Source organism: Odocoileus virginianus, chromosome 24 (genome assembly GCF_023699985.2).
Source record: "Odocoileus virginianus isolate 20LAN1187 ecotype Illinois chromosome 24, Ovbor_1.2, whole genome shotgun sequence".
NCBI lineage: Eukaryota > Metazoa > Chordata > Mammalia > Artiodactyla > Cervidae > Odocoileus > Odocoileus virginianus.
Window position 1 is genome coordinate 22,661,772 of NC_069697.1, and position 24,240 is coordinate 22,686,011.

General features: G+C 38.1%; 1 protein-coding gene and 1 pseudogene across 6 annotated transcripts in view; one reads left to right on the forward strand and one right to left on the reverse strand.

The window, feature by feature from the left end:
• The window catches only part of NR2C1 (nuclear receptor subfamily 2 group C member 1), a 41,253-nt gene extending 18,417 nt beyond the window's left edge, over positions 1–22,836 (reverse strand). For 3 of the 6 annotated variants that reach the window (XR_002310837.2, XM_070454341.1, XM_070454342.1), the window contains exons 1-7: positions 22,626–22,836; positions 15,392–15,463; positions 10,372–10,602; positions 7,096–7,177; positions 5,461–5,640; positions 3,984–4,131; positions 3,791–3,881 (exon numbers count right to left, since the gene is read on the reverse strand). Coding sequence is in view for 5 of the 6 variants with exons in the window: in XM_070454341.1 (XP_070310442.1) it covers positions 3,791–3,881; positions 3,984–4,131; positions 5,461–5,640; positions 7,096–7,177; positions 10,372–10,602; positions 15,392–15,445 (786 nt within the window). In the remaining variant the exon portion in view is untranslated. The remainder of the gene's footprint in view (positions 1–3,790; positions 3,882–3,983; positions 4,132–5,460; positions 5,641–7,095; positions 7,178–10,371; positions 10,603–15,391; positions 15,464–22,625) is intronic. The other 3 variants (XM_070454343.1, XM_020877905.2, XM_070454340.1) reach the window with 2 other exon arrangements.
• LOC110127602 (small ribosomal subunit protein eS1-like) lies at positions 11,950–12,420 on the forward strand (annotated as a pseudogene).
• Positions 22,837–24,240: the final 1,404 nt, after the last annotated feature.

Genomic DNA, 24,240 nt, shown 5'->3' on the forward strand with positions numbered 1-24,240 from the left:
AATGAAATCTAGAAAGTAAAATCAAAGAGCTCTGAGCTTTTAGACACTTGAGGGAACAAGTTTAAAAATATCAGGCACATTTCCTAGGAAATATTAATATTTACACAGGTTACTTTAAAAACTGCACATAATGGTTATCTATCCACATTAACAATTGCTTTATTTTATTAAAAAGGTATTTGCTGCACCAGGTCTTAGTTGTGGCATGTGGTACCTAATTCCCTGACAGGGATTGAACCAGGACTACCAGGGAAGCTCCATAACAGTTGCCTTCCCTATAAAAGGACATTAAATTAGATGAGCTTTTAAGATCTTCCAGCATTAAAATTTTGATATTGCTGTAATTTCCAAAATTTATTATGCAAACTCAAAAGTTGCATAGGATAAACTTAATGTTTTACTAAGGAATAGAGAAAAAACAAGAAAAGTGTATTACTGAACAGACTTCCAGGATGCCAGGTTTTACCAGCCACTGTGTTAAATGTGTTAAACATCAAGCACTCTGTAGCTAGAAAGTCTCTCTACATTATTTAGGAGACTGAGCTTTTGCTATATACTGCATATTTTCCTATTTGTCACTAGTTTTTATTTTTGTTAATGTGTACATTCTTTATGCATGAATTAGCTATAATTCTTCTATGAGAAAACCTGCTCAACTCTCTGACTACCCAGAAATATAATCTGTACAGAAAAAGCAGATGGTTGATATTTCTTCCTTTTATTTATCAATTTTAGAGCAATGAATCAATGACCAAGGAACTTATGATGAAAGATGAATTTTGAGTATCATTTAAAATTCATATTTTTATATATTTTACTCATTAGTCATTCTTTTATAAATGCTCAAATCATTCCACCCTAATCAAATGAAAGGCTCTTTAGTTGCCTTCTGACTTCTGACAGGTCTGTAGATATTTTAAATTTTTCATTATATCTTTATGGTTTTTTAGTGATAATGATTACTCCTAAGAGGATATACATTTCCTTGAATTTTTCTATATCAATTCTTTAGTTTATGTGAAACTGATTTCAGTGAATAAATAGACAAATAGTTTCTGTGCTCTCCCCAAACTAAAGAACGGTCCCAGAATTATTTACTGAGAATTTCACCAGTTACTGAGTTTCTTACATGGCTGCAACCTTTGTATGTATTTTACGTAATCCACACAACAACCCTGTGAAATCGGAATCACTGTCCCTTTATTACTGGTAAGAAGAATTACTCATTGTCACTTTAGCAGTAAGTAGTAGAGGCAGGATGGGAAGTCAGATTGGTCTGACAGGAAAGCCTGCGCTCCTAACCCCTACTCCTGCCTTCATTCATGTGTAAAAGGAGCTGACATTTTTTGGTGTTTTAATTTTCAACTAAAACATTTATATATTCTCTTCCATTTCATAACATGTCTATTTAGACTGGTGCTTAATGTGGAAAGGACTTACATTGTAGCTTGACAACTTTGGGACCATTTGTCAGAAACTAACCAAACAAGGTTGTTACAATTTAATATAAAGATATTTAGAGAAGTACAGTATCTGGGCAAGTATTACAGAAAATTTTCAACAAAACTTAGTTCTCTTCCTTTCCTAAAGAAGTTAATATGTCAATGAAATTGTAACTACCATTCTAAGCACAAATCAGGTAGATAAGGCTAAGTGAAGTCTTGAATGTAATTCCAGATTTGGTAAGATACCAAATCTCCTTGATTAATAACAATATGCTAAAGCCCAACCTGTAAGGCAGACACTCCTATTATCCCTTATTTTATAGATGAAGAAGGAAACTGAGGCACTAAGGTCAAATATCTTGCCCAAGGTTATGCAGCTAGTAAGTGGCAGATGAAATTTGATTCCAGAGCACAAGTATTAAGATTGCCGCGAAGTATCAAACAAAAAATAACAACACAAATCTGGCCATATATAGAATAAATAATCTCATAGGGCATATGAAACCAGATCACATTATAGGTTAAGAGAAACACCAGTAACAGGCTCTCTGAAATCTGCCTTCAGGAACAATGTTTGTTTTCAGTTCTTATAAGGGGCTTTCAAACACTATGGAATTCTACATGCTCAATCTAAACAAGCAAATCTTTTTTCTTTCAGACCTCTTGCTCAATAAAGAGTTGCTCCAAATCTCTAAGGGGGACCAGATGACTTGGATATATAGCATGAGAGCTCATGCAACTCTATTCCTACTCTTGATTCAAGTCAATGTTTTAAGTGAGGTGCATGAAGAATTTCTCTTCACCTGAAATATTTTAAATATCAACATTTTAACACTAAAAAGTCTGTAGGAGAACACAAAAGGAATACGAAGAATTTTATACTTATTATACATTTCTATATCTGAGGACTTTTATTTTAAGATGAAAGAAACCCAGAAGACTTTTCCACATTGAAGCTATAGTTGGTTCTAGTGGAAAAATAATAAAGTGGGTAAAAGAAAAGAAAAAGAAGAAAAAAAAAAAATTTCTACTGATAAAATTAATTTATCAGTATTCACAAAATAGAGGCTGCTCCAGTGACCTGACCCATTTCACACTACATTTATGGCAGAAAGCAAAGAAGAACTAAAGAGCCTCTTGATGAAAGTGAAAGAGGAGAGTGAAAAAGTTGGCTTAAATCTCAACTTTCAGAAACTAAGATCATGGCATCTGGTCCCATCACTTCATGGCCAACAGATGGAGAAACAATGAAAATAGTGACAGACTTAATTTTTTTGGGCTACAGAATCACTGCAGATGTTGACTGCAGCCATGAAATATAAAGACGCTTGCTCCTTGGAAGAAAAGCTATGACCAACCTAGACAGCATATTAAAAAGCAGAGACATGACTTCGCCAACAAACGTCTGTCTAGTCAAAGCTATGGTTTTTCCAGTAGTCATGTATGGATGGGCGAGTTGGACTATAAGGAAAGCTGAGCACAGAAAAATTGATGCTTTTGAACTGTGGTGCTGGAGAAGACTCTTGAGAGTCCCTTGGACTGCAAGGAGATCCAACCAGTTCATCCTAAAGGAGATCAGTTCTGAATATTCATTGGAAGGACTGATGCTGAAGCTGAAACTCCAATACTTTGGCCACCTGATGCAAAGAACTGACTCATTGGAAAAGACCCTCATGCTGAGAAAGACTGAAGGCAGGAGGAGAAGGGGACGACAGAGGATGAGATGGTTGGATGGCATCACTGACTCGATGGACATGACTTTGAGCAAGCTTTGGGAGTTGGTGATGGACAGGGAGGCCTGGCGTGCTGCAGTCCATGGGGTTGTGAAGACTCAGACGCGACTGAACTGAAACTTGAGTCAATTTGCACTTAAAGGAAACATCTGTCAAAGAAACCTATCAAACAGCAGTCACAATCCTCCAGCTCCAGCTTTAGTGAGCTCACCTCGCCCTAGACAGCAGGACCCGAGATCATCACAGGGAAACTCAACCTCTGAGCCAATCCCAACTTCTGTTTCCTTTTTGCTGGTTCAAATCCTCTATAAAACTAACTCTTGTCTAAAATTCCTCCACTAGAGTGTTCCACTGCTTATGAGCACTGTAATTTGCTCATCCATGGATCGTTTTACCTTAAATAAGGAACACTGAACTCATTACTAAATTTTTTTAGTTTTTTCATTTGATACTACCAAACAGTTGATGATAATTTTCATTAAAATAAAAACAAAAACCTGTAACCCAAAATATTTAAGACCAAATCAATCGGCCAAACTGATGGAGGAGAAGAGGAATAACTTTTATAAGCTTAAGCAGTTTTAAGCTTTAAATTACTTGTACTAAACACACCTTATCTGGTGTCATCAGCATAGTTGACTCAGTTTTTATTCCAGATTGATGAATATTCACAAACATTCCTGAATCTAAAAGTCCTGCTGACCTGTAACAAATAAGTACAAATTTTAGCCTTAGTTTCACTGGGAAGACAAAAAATGACCACCTACTTAATATATGTCACTGCTGTTTTCTTTTTTTACTATACCTTGTAGTTTCACTATCTGTTACAAAAGTTGGAGTTGCAGCTAATGGGCTTCGAAGGTCTTTTCGAATGTAGATTTTTTCTGTTGAAGCAGCACAGGTGGAAGATTTTTCTCTGGACACTTCAATGGGTTTTCTTTCACACTGAACAGCTACAAAATGTGCCAAATTTATATCACAATGCAGAATTTATAAGCAATTATAAATGCAAGCTCTAGGTCAGCAATGTTGTAATGGGAGACACAGTTACCAAAACTCTAAAGATAACCATCAATCTTTAGAAATTATTTTTAAGTTCAACAAAGTTGCTTCAAAATAGTACAACTGGCCACTGTGCATCTCTCTTGTTCTCTTTTCTCTCCCTGCCCTAGTTGTGGCAGAAATGCAGAATTCCTATTTTTTAAAAGTTCACTGTCAAGAAGGAAAACCTGAAGTTAGGAGTTACATGTCTAATATACATAAGAGCATTAAAAAATAAAGTAGTATTTAAACAACTAAAGACAATACTGACAGTGAACCACAAAAAGACCCAAGTCAAATCTTTTTTTAATTAAGGGCAGGGAGATTTTTTTTTTTTTTTAATTTTTTGGTTTTTTATAATTTGTACAGGGCAAAGAGATTTTTGAGCAGCAACTCAATCACTTCGTTTTTATTCATAAAATAGAGGTTAATAAAAAAATAGAGGTAATAAATTTTATGGGCTTCCCTGGTGGCTCAGATGGTAAAGAATCTGCCTGCAACGTGGGTGACCTGGGTTTGATCCCTGGGTTGGGAAGAGCCCCTGGAGAAGGGAATGGCTAACCATTTCAGTATTCTGGCCTGGAGAATCCATGGACAGAGAGGAGCCTGGAGGGGTACTGTCCTTGGAGTTGCAAAGAGTTGGACATAAATGAGTGACTTTCAATAAATTTTACAGCAATTTTATTTCTTGATACTTAGGAGAAGTATACTGAAGTTGTTAAATGTAGATTTTCTGAGAAAAACAAAACTGCCAAGATGCAGATCCAAGTTCTGCCACTTATTAGTTATGTGACCTTGGGCAAGTTTCTAAATGTCCTCTGTTCACACATATGTAAAATGGCTAACAGTAGTATCTACTGACAACAGTGATGTGAGAACAAATAAGTTGTTCGTATGCTATACAGAGTAAAGCACAATGAGAGCTCAATCAATACTAGCTACTGTCAATACCTTATTAACCAATTTAGTATTAATAGTTTGGTGAAAAACTAAACTGGTATCTAGCTACCTTTTTTAAATTATTACCAGATCCAAACTAAAATTACATGCCTGGCATTATAGGCACTCAATTAAGATTTGTTGAACATATAAAAAATACACATTCACACATTTTTATATTTTTGTTGGAAAACTTTAAAAACCATATATATCTGACATATTTTAATGTGTTAATTTTAACACACTTCTAGGAGTTTGCCTGAATTCTTAAAAGTATTTTCTCCTTAAAAGCTAATACATACAGTCTTGTTTCATTCCAAACGCAATACATCTTTGTAACCTGCAGTATTGACAGCGATTTCGATGGTGTTTATTAATAATACAGTCTTTTGATCCTCGACATGAATAAACTAAATTTTTTCGGATACTTCTTTTAAAAAATCCTTTGCAGCCTTCACAAGTTACTGCTCCATAATGACGCCCTAGAAACAAATGTTTAAGAAAATATGAAAGTCATATTTTTAGAACTGAAGTAGGCCTGCCAACATCTACCCTTTAAACATGAGATGAAACTGAGATTTCTGAATTTATGACATGAAATTTTTTTTTTTACAAACTACCAGAAAATGACACAAACAGTTCTTTGATAAAATATATTAAACAATATGAGTTTTTAAATTTTGTAAAGCAATTTTAACAATGACATGGAAAATTTGGGAAAGAGAAGAAACAAAATCACCCATACACCCATGATATAAAAACTATTTTCACTTCTGAGATCACTTACAAATTATAATTCTACTATGTACTATATAAGGGTTTCCCTGGTGGCTCAGTGGTAAGAAACCCACCCACCTGCCAATGCAGAAGACGCAGGTTTGATCCCCGGGTTAAAAAGATCCCTTGGAGAAGGAAATGGCAGCCTACTCTAGTATTCTAGATACTACTCTAGTATCTAGTATTCTTGCTTGGGAAATCCCATGGACAGAGAAACCTGGAGGGCTACAGTTTATGGGGTCCAAAGAGCTGAACATGACTTAGCGACTTAACAACAATATACTTTATAAAGCTATTTTATTCTGAAAACTATGCTCTAAAAAAAGGATATAATGTCAGTATTTGAAATCTAACCATTCTTCCTCATAGTGAGTCCCACTTTTTAAAATTTCTGGAGAAATCTGTTACACTTTGATAAACCTATCATTTTCACAAACCACATCCTTGGCATAAAAACTATTAACAAACTGAACATACTCTGGGAAAAGTTCTAGTGCAAGTTTTGTAATGAAGCTATGGGAAAGATAAAAAAGATGAAGGAAAACAAGCTGGGCCCTTAAACTTATCTCAATGGTACTTGTGAATATATATGAATAAATATGGGTATGTTCTGGGCACGAAGGAACAATGGCCAGAACTAAAACAGCATAAACCTGAGTACTAAAAACAGGCTTGGAGAAATGTCTGCTCAGCTATGCAGAGCATTTCACCAGGGTCAACCAGAGCTTTTCCATCTCAGTAATTACTCTGTATTCATAGAATGAGAACAGGGCTCAACAGGCAGATTAATAATCTAATGTTACATGTTATTAAGGATCACAACTAATTTTTAAGCAATACCTTTGACAAAACTGGTTTCATGTTCAGAAAAATTTCCACATGTTCAGTTTACTTTCAAAAAAGTCAAACTGCCTTTCATAATTCTTTGAAATGTGCATTTTATGTCACTGCAAGATCACTTTAAACTGCAGTGAAATAAAAAACCTTTGGGTGAATAAAAAGCTCTGGGGGAAAATCAGTTAAATTTCATAGGCTACAAATATGAACCATAAAAACAATATGCTCCTTTATTTTACTTTTTACTTTCAGTAGAAGAAAAGGAGTAGTGAGGCAGTTATTTTAACAACACAACACACATAGGAGGTTATTTTTAGTATTACCTGATGCTTTGTCTCCACATACTACGCAAAGATCAAAAACCTTATTTGCTCCTTGTTCTGAGGAAGAATTATCTGTTAGGAACTAAAGAAACCCCCCCAAAACAAACAAACAAACAAAAAAACAATAATTTGTTGTTACTCAGTAGTAATACTCTAATGTAAAAAATTAAAAGAACTTTCAGTCATATTACTTTTTGCTTTCTTTTTTGTAAGTTATTCTGAAACTTTGAACTCTATTACTATGCATGTATCAATTAAACTATTCTTAATTTTCTTTACATAAAAATTAAAATTTCAATGTTATAAAAAGTACAGACAGAAATAATACCTTTTTAGTTTGTTCCATAACAATTCATTAATGTAAAGTCTTTTTTTTTTAAAGTAAAGAGTCTTAAACACACAAATAAATGAGTATATTTTTTTACTGCATCTCACCCATAAAGTATTTATTATTTATATGGAACACATCAAATTACTGTAGCAGTTATCTGTCCTATTATGACATTTGTCTTTGAATAACTCAGGACATTTCCCCATAGAATGATATGACTAAAATAAGCTATAATAGCATAAAAAGAGGAATCTAATTATTTTAAATAGAAGGTTATGAAGAAAAAAAAAATCTGTTGAGGCATTTACTCGTAACTATGGAACAAGACTGATGTACAACGGTATAAACTTTTCATCCAGCTAGCTGTCTAAGGATTGGGTGAGGTGCAGAGGTTGAGAACACTGGCCTCTGGAGTCTGTTCCTGACAGCGAATTAGTGGGGACTGGATGGGGTGGCCTTGGGCAAATTAATACTCAATCTCTTCAAACTATACTAAGAGCTCATCACTAGGTACAGCTAATATAATACAAAGAAATACTAGTTTCTTCTTTTAGGTTTATCTGTCATTTTCTTTCAATCTTTTGTTTTTTTTTTTTTTTTAATTTTTTAAAATTTTTATTAGTTGGAGGCTAATTACTTTACATCATTACAGTAGTTTTTGTTATACATTGAAATGAATTAGCCATGGATTTCTTTCAATCTTTTGAAATGTGAAGAAATTAAATTCAAGCTTCAAAATGGTAAAAACCTAGCCCTGCTTTAAAAAAGCTCACAAAAGAATCCTCTACGTGGACTCTTTTCCTTCTCTTAGGGGTCTGAATGCCTTCAGGAACAACTCTGATTTTAAAAACTTTAAATAGTCATTAACATAGCTGTCTCCGGAATTCCTTGGTGGTTCGGTGGTTAGGACTCTGTGCTTTCACTGCTGAGGGTCTGGGTTTGACCCCTGGTTGAGTGAGTAAGATCCTGCATGCCATGCAGCAAGGCCAAAAAAATTTTTAAAAAATAAAACAGCTGTCCCTTACTATGTTATAGTAGCATAATTTCTTCTAATATCACCATAAAAATCAGTCTTCAATGAAAACTTAAAAAAACAATTTCTGGTATTAGATATCCTTTGAAAACATCTGTGACAAGCATCTATCTTTTTTTAAATAGCATATCTACTGCAAATCTAATCTTTTATTTGTTTATTTCCTAAGGGTGGAAGAGACACTGAAGTTAATGGGCTTGCCCACATCCCATCTTAGGTCACTAGAACAGAAATCAAATCTTGGCCCAGGGGAATTCCATCCTATACTGGTTTCTCTTTCATTGCTCTTAGAGATGCAAAATACTGATATTATTTTTATTTTTTAAATAAAGAAAACCTTTGAAAAAGATTAACCTTAGAGTAAAGAAATCTGATACACACCTTTTCAGCCAACTGATGTCACCAGTCATAAATATGATGATAGGAAGTACCCTTGGAATGATGTGATGAAAATGGCACTTAACTTCTGCCAACTACTCTCCCAAACCCACAACCCCAGTCTAACCAAGAAAAAAACATCAGACCAAGTCCCACAATAACGCAATTTATAATATACCTGACCAGTATAACTTAAAACTATCGAAGTCACCAAATATGAGGGAAGTCTGAGAAATTGTCACAGATATGAGGAGTCAAAGGAAGCACGACAAATGTACTATAATTTGGCATCCTGGAGCAGACAGACATTAGGTAAAAATTAGGGAAAGCTATGGATTTTAGCTAATATATAAATACTACCAGTTCATTATTTATAACAAATGTATCACACTAATGTACAATGTTAATAATATGAGTAATTTGTACTGGGTGATTATATGGGAACTCTCTATACTAAATGCTCAATATTTCTGTAAATACAAAATTTTTCTTAAAAAAATCAAGGTTGTTTATTAAAAAAATAAAGAAATTAGGGTATGGATGATGTCATACATTTTTTTAGTGACTTCTTTCTAATAACTATGTATTTTATCTATTTTCTACATTAGCTGTTTTTAAAATATTATATAATTGGAAGAATAATAGAATCTATGAGAATATATAGGCATAATTTTCTATCTTATGAATTTGGAGCTTTTCAATTCTAAAAGGAATTCTTTCTTGATTAGCTCTTCATCACAAAATGTGGAATCCATTTTTAAGTGAGCACCCTCATCAAAGCCTCTGGAGGCCAACTTAAGGGTTTATTGTATTTATACTCAATCATAGCAACCAGTGGTAAAAACAGCAGCTACATAATTGTATAAAAGCCTAAGCTGGCTCTTTGAAGAATAATGTACAACTAGCAAAAATGAAAAACAATGTAAAGTTAATTTACACTACTGATTGAGTTCCAGTGTTAAAGCAGACCACAGGATAGACTGCTTACTGCATTAGTGAAGATGTATATGACAAAAGGGAAGCAAAAGTCACAAAGCTGCTAGCTGAAATACGGACTTCTTGATTTGGCAGCTGCTTGTTCACAGCAGAGGCATCTTGGTCTTGCAAACTGCAGTTACAGAATTCTGTAGATGCTCCTGATTTGGAAGCTTCCTAACTGCAAAAGCAGAAGGTCACCTAGAAGCAAGTTCTGAAGCAGGCTCCCATATTTATTCTTGGAAACCTGACCTACAAGTGTTCTTTCAGCCTTTCTAACAGTAATTTGAGCTCTCTACATTCTTTGTTAAATTCCTTCCTGCCCAAACTAGCCAGAGTAGATCTTACTATATGCCACTAAAAACCCACCAAAATATACGCTGTGAAGATGTGTGAGGAACAGTATAGTGGCCCATATGAGAAGGTATAACATAATTTTATACAAGATCTTTTCCTACTGAAACATGCAGGATAAAAAGTCTTAATGTCAGGACTTCTTTTATGATATGCTTTTTCTTTTTTTCAAGGGTAAGATTAAAGAGAAACTCTATGAATTTACCTGGAGCTGTTGTGTAGACAAATCAGGAGTTGTAAAAAATAACTGGTTGACACCTGTTGCATCTGGGGTTGTGAAGAAAACTTTTCCTGGAGTAGAGTCTTGCCTGGCCAGAATGACTTTGCTTGGAGTAGAGCCATCGTGATTTGTCAGAATGAACTGTTTGCCTTGGGTATTATGATCAAGTGCTGTCACAATCTGGATTTTCTGGCCAGTAGGCTGCTCTGTAACAATCTAATATAATCATGTCATTAGTAATTAAGTCAACTTAATCTTTTCTCCTTCTCTAAGGACAATTTTTCTCATATCTTCAGACAAAGCTAGACTAGAAAAGCATACCATTGCATATATAGATTCAATGTAATACACATAACACACATACCATTTAATCTAGCAACCCTACTTCCATGACATCCTACCCTACGGAAATAAACAAATGTGTAAATAAAGTTACAATAGAAAGAACACTTGGACTTCACTATTTTGATTCTTTCCCTTCTCCTCCTTTCTACCTTCCATATACATAAACATACACTGAGTGTACTCTATTTGCCAATTGCTGTTTGTTCTAGGTCCCTGGATACAGCAATAAACAAAACAAAATTTTTATTCTCATAAAGCTTTTACCTTAGTGAGGAAAGGCAGATAAAAAACAAGTAAGCAAATAATACTGTCAGGCAGTATTAAGCATTACAAAGTAAAATAAAGCAGGGTAAGCTGGGGGTTATTGATGGAATGAGAGTGATGAGAAGATAACATTTCAGCACAGACCTGAGTGAAGGAACAGACCAAGGCTTAGGACTAGCCAGGGGAAGTGCATCTCTAGTAGAGGAAGCAGCCTGTGGGACAGGATGAGCGTGCTGGATATAGCTTAAGCAAAAGGCACAGCAAGAGAGCTGTGTGAGTGAAACTGGATGGAAGAAAGATTTATGGTAGGAGGTAGGAGAGACAAAAAGGGCCAAACTGAAAAGGGTTTTGTAGGCCATACAACATCTGATTTCCTACTGGATGACATGGGGATCCACTGAAGGGTTTATAGAGCAGCGATGTGGCAGGATCTTTTGTAAACAGCATCTTTCTAGATTTAGTGTAAAGATCAGACTATGAATGTTTAAGAACAGAATTAAGGGAGACCTGAAAGGATGCTAGTGCACAAACAATGGCAGCACTAGGGTATTGTATATAGGCAGAGACATAGGCCAAGATCAGGGTAGTAGCCATGCTAGGGGTGAAAAACAATTTGGGATATTTTATAAAGGGAGAGGTAACGAGATATGCTGATGGACTGGATATGGAATATGATGGTCAAGGATGGCCTGACCAATTAGGACAGAACTGTCATTTACTGGAATAGAGTAGTCTGGGAAAGAAAAAGTTCATGAATAAAAAGAACAGCCTAGCATTGAGGGTTTTTGTTGTAGCTGAGCAAATATTTTATGGGAAAAAACTCAATAAGCCAATTAAATTCCCTGAATTCAGTTTAAAATGGCAAAGCTGATTTGTTCCCAAGTTTTTTCTATTTCTCTGAAATTATTTTCATCAAGACTATTTTCTACTTTTTCTGGCTCTCCACGCAGCCCCATGGCGGTCGTCAAGAACAAGCGCCTTACGAAAGGAGGCAAAAAGAGAGCCAAGAAGAAAGCGGCTGACCCAGTTTCTAAGAAAGACTGGTATGATGCGAAAGCACCAGCTACATTCAATACAAGGAGTACTGGGAAAACACTGGTCACAAGAACTCAAGGAACCAAAATCACAACTGATGGCCTCAAAGACTGTGTTTTTGAAATGAGTCTCACTGATCTGCAGAATGATGAAGTAGCATTTAGAAAATTCAAGCTAATTATTGAGAATGTTCAAGGCAAAAACTGCCTGACTAATTTCCATGGCATGGATCTTATCCGTAATATATTTCATGGTCAAAAAGTGGCAGACCATGATTGAAGCTCATGTTGATGTCAAGACTACCGATGGTTACTTGCTTCATCTGTTCTGTGTGGGTAACTAAAAAAACGCAACCATCAGATTTGGAAGACCTTTTATTCTCAGCACTAGCAGGTACGCCAGATCCCCAAGAAGATGATAAAAATAATGACCTGAGAGGTGCAGATGAATGACTTGAAAGAGGCGGTCAATAAATTGATTCCAGATAGTACTGGAAAAGACCTGCCAATCTATTTATCCATTCCAAGATGTCTTCATTAGAAAAGCAAAAAAATGCTAAAGAAGCCCAAGTTTGAATTGGGAAAACTCCTGTAGCTACATGGTTGAAGGTAGTAGTTCTGGAAAAGCTACTGGGGATGAGACAGGTGCTAAAGTTAAATGAATTGGTGAATACGAGCCACCAGTCCAAAAATCTGTTTAAAATGCATACTTTTAATGATGACAAACAGAAGATCTTACTTGTGGTAGAAAAAAAAAAAAGACTATTTTCTGCACAAAATTTACTGCATAGTTCTGAATCACTAGTTAGTTTTTATCTAGAGCACACTGTATTGATTATGGCTGCTACCAACTTGAGTTTCTTTTGTTGACCATTATTTCTACCATGCCCTATTTTCCTGGCTGCAGTTTTAACTGCTGTCAGTTTTGTTCTGCATAGTTTATTTCTACCAAGTCTAGTCTCCATCCTCCCCACTAACAATTTCTGCAATTTTCAATGATACCTATAAGAGGTTTTCAATCAGTTCATCTGTAATTTTACCATGTAAAGTTTATGCTGTTATACATTTTATTTTAGAATATTCCTATCAGAAATATTCATTGTAAACTGAATAAATATCTAATGGCTCACACTTATTTCTTAGAGACAAGAGCATCAGATACATGCAGGGTCCAACTGTCATTGCCTGGAAACACTTTGCTTAGATGGGAAAAGTATGTTTACTGCAGCACAATAATTATAATTAGAAACTGAAGTGATCCAAGTGGCCTTCAATAAAGAAGAGTAAATAGATTATGGAAATAGTTCTCAGGTCTTAGGATTTCTTTACATGCCAAAATAAATAAATAAAAATCACTGAGAGCCCAAACAGCTTTTACTTACATAGGTTATATCTATTGATATTTACCATACTGAAATTCAAATAGAAAAAATTTAAAATATTTATAAATTCATTTAAAAATAACCCATTAAATATGAACATAATATAATATTTATTTAATGAAAAGTAAGTATATTTTCCAAAACAAAAAAAAATTTAGTGGAGGACAGGGGCACTGATTTACATTTTTGCAAACAGATTCAATGTCTGGCTTAACAGAAGCTGGATACTCATACCTGCCTGTGCATTCAATCGGCTGCAAAGGCTGTTTTTGTTAAAACAAAGCAAGAAAATCCAGCCTTATATTTTTTGGGTAAAAGGGGGAAGAATATCTTAATTGCTTCTTTAAATTGTGTAAATTGTTCTTTGGTATGACATCAAAACTTGAAAAGTGATAGCTTTTTAGAGGTTAGCTGCAATGTGGAATCAGAAACTATTGGGTTGGTCAAAAAGTTCATTTGGGTTTTTCTGTAAGATGTTACAAGAAACTTGAACTAACTTCTTGGCCAATCAATATATTAAAAAATCTATTGGTCTATCCTGCAACGTGAATCCTTCACTTATGAGCAGTTTTGTTACATTATGCACTGGTCATTTGGAAAACACTGGTTCAATGAGTCAGTCGCCTTTTAAATTTTGACATATTTTAACGTATCATATAACAGGTAGTCTCTGGAAAATTACACCATATATTTGTGAGAGAATGACAATGAAAAGACAAACAGCATTTTAGTATTATTATGAGAATGGTTTGGACCTTGCTGACTCTCTGAAAGAGTCCCTAGATGATATTTTGAAAACCTCTGGACTATGGAACTTCTTATTAGAACACAACTGTTTATATGACATAGATCTCTTTCTAATGGTCCACTAAACCCCAGATTTTGCACCCTTCAGAAACAGTCTCTGACTAGATCCTCACACCCCACAACTCTTCATTAGCTGTTTTTCTTCCATGTTCCCAATTCCTGATTACACTCTACAAAATTACCTATCATAGCACTGAACATATTCTATTTTTATTGTCCAATTATTCGACCATCTCTCTCTAGATCAAAGTGAACTGAAAGTCAGTTCAGTTCAGTCGCTCAGTTGTGTCTGACTCTCTGTGACCCCATGAACCGCAGCATGCCAGGCATCCCTGTCCATCACCAACTCCCAGAGTTTACCCAATCTCATGTCCATTGAGTCGGTGATGCCATCCAACCATCTCATCCTCTGTCGTCTCCTTCTCCTCCTGCCTTCAGTCTTTCCCAGCATCCGGGTCTTTTCCAATGAGTCAGCTCTTCGCATCAGGTGGCCAAAGTATTGGAGTTTCAGCTTTAACAACAATCCTTCCAATGAACACCCAGGACTGATCTCCTTTAGGATGGACTGGTTGGATCTCCTTGCAGTCCAAGGGACTCTCAAGAGTCTCCTCCAACACCTCCGTTCAAAAACATCAATTCTTCGGCACTCAGCTTTCTTCACAGTCCAACTCTCACATCCATACATGACTACTCGAAAAATCATAGCCTTGACTAGACAGACCTTTGTTGACAAAGTAATGTCTCTGCTTTTTAATATGTTGTCTAGGTTGGTCATAACTTTCTTCCCAAGGAGTAAGCGTCTTAATTTCATGGCTGCAGTCACCATCTGCAGTGATTTTGGAGCCCAGAAAAATAAAGTCAGCCAGTTTCCACTGTTTCCCCATCTATTTGTCATGAAGTGATGGGACCGGATGCCATTATCTTAGTTTTCTGAATGTTGAGCTTTAAGCCAACTTTTTCACTCTCCTCTTTCACTTTCATCAAGAGGCTCTTTAGTTCTTCTTCGCTTTCGGCCATAAGGGTGCTATCACTTGCATATTATTGATATTTCTCCAGGCAATCTTGATTCCAGCAATCGAGGGTATCTTTTATCTCTGTGCCACCAAAACCTAGCAAACTTATTTGTATAAATCAGTTTGGTTAAGCAGTTAATGAGCAGTAAATTAGACATACCTCTCCCATTTGTTGTTCAATAATTTGATGTGCAATTTCTTCTATGGATGCCATGATTTGATTGCCAGTGTCCTGCCAAAAATAAAAAGATGCTTTTTCACAATTATACCCACAAAACATATTAACTGAAGAATTTACAAATGAAATTACATGACAGTTAGGATTTGCTTCAAAATAATCTGGTTGTGTGGGTAGAGGTGGGAAGGAATAAACAACTTAAGACTGGCCGTGTGTTGACAATTATCAAAGACTGCTGAAGTTTACACAAGAGTTCATAAAACTATTCTGCTTTTACAAATTTTGAAAATGTCTATCTAAAAAAACTTAATTCAATACCAAACAATTTCACTTTTCAATGTTACTGAAGTCTAAATCACAGACTTTCGATATACATCAGGAATGGTTTATTAATTAAAGAAGGTCAACCCAGTCTATAAACAAATACATCACTGTAGCCATTTAACATACTTTTTAATCAGTATACTGTAAAAGCTGACAAAATAATTATATTCATTCAGAAGACTAGAAGATTTCTCCAGAATTTTGTCATTGTTCTTCATTGTTCTTAAGTGTTAAGTTTAGTTTGAATTTTAACATAAAACTGTCTTCAAATAGATTTGAGAGTCAGTAAGATTAACAGATTGATTTTGACATTTGCTTTTTCTCTATATCAGGTAGTCAAGAATACAAAAATCATTTGACTTTATATTATATACTGTCACAAATTCATATTCTACAATTATAATATTAATCACCAAATTACTTGTCTTTCAATCTCTTTTAAAACCTTAAATGTTTCAATTACTTGTTCTAAAAGCAATATACAGTATTTAGATTACTCAACTATTTCCCACTTGAAAAGTAGTGCCAGTTAAGTGCCCTCAACCTCTCTGGAACCCAACCAAGGAGATGGTTACTGCCAAAGCCTGTGTGCTCTGGGTCCCTAATGGAATTGGCAACCCTCTCAAAACTCTGCTCCGTTTTGGCGGGGGGTGGGGGAGAAGGGGTGTCATTCTTCCTTTTTTTGGAAAGGTAACATATGTTCAAAACCGAACAGCACTGTTGACCCACCCGGTATTCCAGGGTGCCAGAATTCCAATAGCCTTCACTCATTTCAACCCATTTATGTCCCCTTCAGTCCAACCTGGCAGCATTTCTGCTGGCATGAATTCTCAGAAATCTTTGTTGCCTCCCATGCAATTCATGCGGGTTCATGCCACCAGACAAAAGAGAGTCCGGTACAGATCTCTTGTGGGTAACTGCATCTCTATTCCTACCATGTGCTGTATATAGATCTCAAGGACACTGTGAATGTAGTCTTTTGAACAAGGCCGCTTACTTTTCCTTCATGAAAAACTCTTCCTTTGAGACTCACTTAAGCGAGTTATACCAGTTTTTAATGTCATCCATTCATTTCTCTTTCAATTGCATTACTCATTGAAGACTGACAGACTGTTGTCCCGTTCCTGCCATTCTCCCAGTTTCTTGACCTCAAGGTCCAATAACATTCATCCACTTGCTATTAATACTTTAATACTGTGGTGCCAGACTGCTCTAACGTATATATTTAACATTATTTTAGCTCTTAATATTCTTCAAAGCCTTCCCTTTAACTATAGGACATGAAGTGCCAATGAACCTTACATTTTAGACTGTAATTCCTTGAATTTATTACCATGTTGCTTCATATTGCCATGTCTCTGCTAATGGCTTCTCTCTACCACAACTGTCATGGAATCACTAGGTCAGCATGTGTTTGTTTTCCAAGACTACATTTAACTCAAAAAAAACTGAGGAAAAATAAGCATTCTTTACATATTGTTGATGTAAGTCTAAATTGAAACCTTCCCAGAAATTTGTCCATGTTTATCAAAGCCTTAAAACTTTTCCTACTCATTGATCCAATAATTCATTCAATATTCTTCCATTCAACAATAATTGTTGAGTGCTTACTATGAGCCAGGCAGTTTTCCGAATGTTAGGGATCTATCTTTCTAAATGTCAGGGAGTATTAAAACAAGGGCTTCCCTGACAGCTCAGTTGGTAAAGAATTCGCCTGTACTGCAGGAGACTTCGGTTTGATTCCTGGGTTGGGAAGACCCTCTGGAGAAGGGATAGGCTATATTCACTCCAATATTCTTTGGCTTCCCCTGTGGCTTAGCCGGTAAAGAACCTGCCTGCACTGTGGGAGACCTGGGTGTGACCCCAGGGATGGGAAAGCCCCCTGGAGAAGGGAAAGGCTACCTATTCCAGTATTCTGGCCTGGAGAATTCCATGGACTGTACAGTGGGAGAACAGACAATAAATAAAATATACAAACATTCTCAAATATTAATGATGACTTCTCTAAGTGGAGATTTACAGACCAGTTATTTTCTGCTTTTTGAATGGGTATCTACAAATGGGTAATTAGAAAAGTAAACATTCCTTCATTTGTAATCCACTGTATTTTGTGCCTATTTATCTTCTAAAGCACCTGGTTTTATCTGTGTAGATGATAAAAGACTTCTAAAGGAAAAGAACTCGTAGTTTTTCAATGGACTGATTTTTTCCAATGAACCAGTAGTGTTTAACACTGCCTGGTATTTGTATTTGAACTCAGAAAGCATCAATATTTACTGAAAGATACTCATCAGGCACTGTGTGACTACTGGACTTCACAGAGAATAAGAGAGACAATCTCTGCTGAATGGAGCTTATATTTTAACGAGGAAACAGATTTTTAAAATTACCATGTACTAAATGCTACGAAGTAAACTAGGAAGTAGTGATAAAGAGAAAAACAGGAAAATATAGGAGGGGGTTTATAAAGGTAGTAGAGTGCCCTAGAGTCAAGTCAATAAATCAGACTTTCAATCCCATTTTTACTATTTACTAAATGTTTAACTACATGTCAGTCACTTAATGCTGTTTGCTTATAAATGAAACGGATTCAGTAAAACCTATCTCAAAATATTCTTGTAAAATTTGAGTTTGTGAAAGTATCTTTGTCAATGTATGTTGTTGTTCAGTTGCTCAGTCATGTCCAACTCCTTGCGACCCCATGGACTGCAGCATGCCAGGCTTCCCTGTCCTTCACTATATCCTGGAGTTTGGTCAAACTCATGTCCATTGAGTCAGTGATGCCATCTAACCATCTCATCCTCTGTCACCTCCTTCTCCTCCTGCCCTCAGTCTTTCCCAGTACCAGGGTCGTTTGCAATGAGTTGGCTCTTCGCATCATGGGGCCGAAGTATTGGAGCTTTAGCTTCCATCCTGCCAGAGAACATTCAGGGTTGATGAATGTTCAGGTCTGTGAAGCACAGGTCTGTTCTTTAGGATTGCCTCGTTTGATCACCTTGCTGTCCAAGGGACTCTCAAGAGTCTTCACCACAATTCAAAAGTAGTAATTCTTCGGCACTCAGATTTCTTTGTGGTCCAACTCTCACATTTGTACCAATGACTACTGGAAAAACTATAGCTTTGACCAAATGGACCTCTGTTGGCAAAGTGACATCTCTGCTTTTTAATATGCTGTCTAGGTGTGCCATGGCTTTTCTTCCAAGGAGCAAGCGTCATTTAATTTCGTGGGTGCAGTCACCATCCACAGTGATTTTGGAACCCGAGAAAATAAAATTTGACACTGTTTCCACTTTTCACCCATCTATTTGCCAATATATCAAACATCTATATACACACACACACACACACACACACACATATATAAGTGTACAGTGGTCTCTTACAGGTAAAATGTATTCCCTGAAAGTTAGCTGAATAAACAAAATGCTCAATAAATGAGCAACAGGTCAGGAGAACCATCACACTGGAGAGGGAGGGTCTGGGAAAATCTTACAGAAGAGACATCTGAGATAGGCACTGAAGGATAAGTGTTTTTACAAACCTGAGGGACAAAGCAGAAAAACAGGAGGCTGCTGCCTTTACTACTCTAGAGCTAATCAACATACAGAAGACATACAGTCCTACATTTTCGGCTCTGATTCTTCTTTTTTCACATTTACCTCAGTCTCACTTCTATGTATCTTCCCCACAGGAAAAAAATGTACCCTCAGTGGTGCCATTTGAATCTGTTCATGGGGTTTTCATGGCAAGAATACTGGAGTGGTTTGTCATTCCCTCCTCCAGTGGACCATATTTTGTCAGAACTCTCCACTATGTCCCATTCGTCTTGGGTGGTCCTTCAAGGCACTGCTCATAGCTTTACTGAGTTATGCAAGCCCTTTCGTCATGAAAAGGCTATGATCCATGAAAGCTATGGTTTTTCCAGTAGTCATGGACGGATGTGATAGTTGGACCAAAAGAAAGCTGAGCACCAAAGAATTGATGCTTTCCAAATGTGGTGCTGGAGAAGACTCTTGAGAGTCCCTTGGAGAGCAAGGAGATCAAATCAGTCAATCCTAAAGGAGATCAAACCTGAATATTCACTGGAAAGACTGATGCTGAGGCTGCAACACTTTGGCCGCCTGATGCAAAGAGTTGACACTGGAAAATACCCTGATGCTGGAAAAGACTGAAGGCAAAAGAAGAGGGTAGCAAAGGATGAGATGATTAGACAGCATCACTGAATCAATGGACATAAATCTAAGCAAACACCAGGATATAGTGAAGGACAGGGAAGCCTGGCATGCTGTAGTCCTTGGGGTTGCAAAGAGTCAGAAATGATCTATTGACTGAACAACAACAGTGGTGTCATCCTCCTTCCATTCAGGTTCAAAACTTTAAGTCTGTGCTCTTTGAGTACATCATAAACGGTTCATTTTCTTTCCCCACCAGCCCTACTCCCATCAGCCTACTGTAGGCTCTTGTTAGTATTTTGCAAACTCCCTGTTGAGCCACTTGTGGATGGGGAAATACAGTAGGTCAGAATTTTCTTCTTTTAAAAAAGAAAGAAATTAGAATAGAAAATACTGCATCAAGTATAGTGAGGGTAAGGACTTATTTCAATTTAATCTGTGTGCTGAGTCATGATGGAAAACATATTTTTCTGTGTAGCAGTCAAAAAATGCTTGAAACTAAGATGTAAAACAATTATTCTTTTCTTTTTTTCTGGGAGGGTGGGTCAAACATAGATTTGAAAATCTGGGACTTCACTGGTGGTACAGTGGATAGGAATCCACCTGCCAATGCAGGGAACATGGATTTGATCCCTGGTCTGGGAAGAGTCCACATGTCATGAAGTAAGTCCATTAACTTCAACTACTGAGTTCGTGTGCTGCAACTACTGAAGCTCGCACAACTACAGCCCATGCTCTGCAACGAGAAGCCACTTCAGTGAGAAGCCTGGGCACTGCAGCTAGAGAAAGCAAGGCGCAGCAACGAAGTCCCAGCGCAACCAAAAATAAAAAATAAAAGAACATCTGATGGAAGGTAAGGTTTCCCTCACGAGAAAACAGGTTCACATTCATTCACCCTACAACTGATGATATATGCTCAATTTCAAGGAGTTCATAAACTCTCCTATGGCCAGCCCAAGGTCTTCAGGTTAAGAATCCTTCAGGTATAATTTCAGCTACTGCCAGAAGTAACTTTCCTGGGCGAATATTTAATATATTCAACTTTGTGTATATGAAAAGCCCCTAGAAGGCAAGAATCATCTATGGGTTAGCACTTCTGACCAACAGCAAAATCTCAGGATGCTTACAGAACTGAAACATATCCTTATTCTCCTGTTTCATAAGTATCAGTGCCTCTTTAATGGTCAAAGAATAAAGTTTCAGTCCTTTTCCTGGTATTTTTTTCAGTATTTACTAAGTCCTTATAACATGCCTGCCACTGAAGACACAAAGGAGCATTCCTTTATAGTTTGACTTCCCCTATCTTCCTATTTTATCTCCTACCAGTCCCAGAGGGGACTCGTTCAGGACAAACTGGAATGATCTTTATTCCCCAATATACAATTTCAAGCTTCTCCCTCATTTAAATTCTCCCACCTTTAAAATTCAGTTGGGAAACTTCTGTTTACTTATAATATTGTATACAAAATTTTACGCAAGGGTGCATTTTTCTAGAGACAGTCTTTGGTTTTCACAAAAGACTTAAAAAGGTTGCAGAGGGTTCAATGACTCAAAAAAGGTACACATAAACTATTATCCTTTCTTATATGCGATTTCTTTCTTCTTTCCAACAATAGTAGGAATTATATAGTTTAGCACACACACAAAGAGTAGATATTTTGGGAATGTTTTCTGCCTTTGATGTCCTTTAAAAAGCTGAAATGCTCCTACAAAGAATGATGAAATTACATTTTCTGCGATCCATTTTAAAAATAAGCAGAAATAGCTTCTTTATTGTAAATCTACCAAACTGACATACAATTAAAATCTAAAACCAACCACACAGCAGGCACTGTTCTAAAACCCTCAAAGTCGAAGGTCCATTTATTAAGTTCCGAGGCACAAAAACCCCTAAAGGCCTTACTTTCAAGTCTTTTTGTTTTTCCTTTCCAGCAATTATTTTTTAACAGTTGACCTATATAGCGAAGGTTACAGAACAACCTGGCAACATTTGCCATTCATAAAACGGTTATCTGCAAGAGCTGGAAGCAAACTTTCTTAACAAAAGAGATGCAGGAAGCTTGGACGTGCACTGTAGTGAGGACATTCGGCCGCTGCCTTTTCTTTCTCTAAAGACAGAGATCCAAAGGCAGCGGTCGCTCCCGCGCCATCGGTTGTGAAAGCAGAGAGCGTCATTCCGTCGGTCAAGCACAAGAACAAGTCAGAGGCTCGTGGTGAAAGGGATCCGGGCCTCGGCTCGCCGCCAGGCCGGCCTCTCCCACGTCCCGCAGGAACTAGAGCCCACTCCAACCCCGGGGGCCGGCGGCAGCGCGCGGCTCCCGGAGGCTGGGGAAGCGGCGCCCTCGCCAAGACGGAAGCTTTCCCTGTAGGTGAAAGGTCAGAGGTGCCGCGGCAGAAACTGCCGTGCGCGCAGAGCCGCTCGCCGACTCCCTCTCGCGCCCACCCCCACGGCCCCGTTCCGGGCTCCGGACCCCGCTCCCGGCCTCGGCCTTTCTCGGAGCCCCGCGCACTCGGCCCCGCTGCTCCGGCCGCTCTCCCAGTCCGCCCCGAGTAGCGCGCCGCGGAAGCCGAAGTGCGGGTTCTGCCGGCCGAAGCCGCAGGCTGTCGGGGGGACTGGGGGCGCGCCCGTTGGCAGTTGGGAGGAAGGGCCCTTCCCAAGGCCCCGGCCTTCCTCCCGGGCGCCGCTGCGGCCGCCTTTCTCCTCACCCGTCCCTCCTTACCGGCGCTTCTCTACCGAGCGGCGTCCTACGCTGGGCGTAAAGCGGGCAGTCTCGTGCGGCGGCTGCTGGGACAGGATGGGCTGGGGGGGCCTCCAGGCAAACAGACTGGAAAAAGCTGAAGCGGGGAGGGTTAAAAAAGTGGAGACGGAGCTTTCTGGGTTTGTGTATTTGCCGCGGGGGAGGGGGGGCGGGGGGGGAGGTGTCAGAGTTCGTGACCCCTCCCTCGGCGACTCGGTGCGCGCTCCCGTCCGCGCCTGCGCACCAGTGGAGTGGCGAGGCGGCGAGAGGCGGTCGTGACGTTCCCCAAATGGAGGGTTGAGAACCCAGCCTCTGAAAGTCGACCGCCCCCTATCGCCTAGGAGGGAGACTGCCCCGGCAGAGCTGAGCTTCCCTGAGACTTGGAGAAGCCGCGCGCGCTTAGCATCCTGTTTGCAAAAGGCGGTCCTTAAAGGAAGTGTTGAGACTGTTCACATAGGAGCCAAGATAGATGACCTAATCAGTTTTAGACAGTTCGGTCTCTAATTTGTGGGAAACTGGGCTTTGTTACAGGCTCTTGCCTTAGACTAAATGGTTTATTAGAACACTTAACAAAACTGGGTAGCTCCCAATAAAATATTTCAAATTCCCTTAAATAAGCTGGAGCATAGCCCTGTTGAGTAAGGCTAAGTTTTACTTATCAACTTTTGTGAGTAAATAGCATAATGGTTAAATGGAGCTAGAGTAGAATCACGTAGAATGAAAACTTCCAGAAGACTGGCTTTAGTCTGTTTTGTTCACTGGTGTATTTCCAAGCTTATGGGACAATGCCTAATGGACAATACAGATTTGCGAAATAAGATGTTGACAGAACATCACATTCTGATAGTGGCCCCTGAAGCACCAAGGCGTGGTCGCAAGAGCCGCCATGTTTGCAAAAACTGCTGTGTGGTTTGGTCTTGAAGAGAAGAGGTCCTCAAAATGTCTTTTTTTTTTTTTTTTTAATGTCTTAGTTTTGATTCGCCCTAGAAAAGCAGTTGCGGATTCAGGCCAGAAACCGAAGTCAGGAAAAACAAGGGGCACTGATAAGAAGAACATCTCCTCTGTCATTTCCCCCTGGAACTAGGCAGCTGGACAAAGAAAAGGGGCATGCAACAACCCCTAACAAGTGAAAACACTCTTTATGTCTCATTCTCTAGAAGTCGCTCTCTTCCTTTTAGGATCATTTGTTGTGTAATTGGTGGTTTTAAAGCAGCCCTCCATCCATCCATCCAGTGAAGTCGAGTCCTAAAGGAAATCAACCCTGAAATGTTCATTGGAGGGACTAACGCTGAAGCTGAAACTGCAGTACTTTGACCACTTAATGCGAAGAGCTGATTCTTTGGAAAAGACCCTGATGCTGGGAAAGACTAAAGGCAAACATAGAAAGGCCAGGAGAGGGTGAGATGGTTGGACGGCATTATCGACTCAATGGACATGAATTTGAGCAAACTCAGGGAGATAGCAAAGGACTGGAGTCCAGCGTGCTCTAGTCCATCCAGTCCCAGAGAGAGGACACGACTTAGCAACTGAACAGCAGCTACTCCATCCACCCAGACTGGGATCAAATCCTTAAGTTTGTCCCAAAGATGAAAGCTAA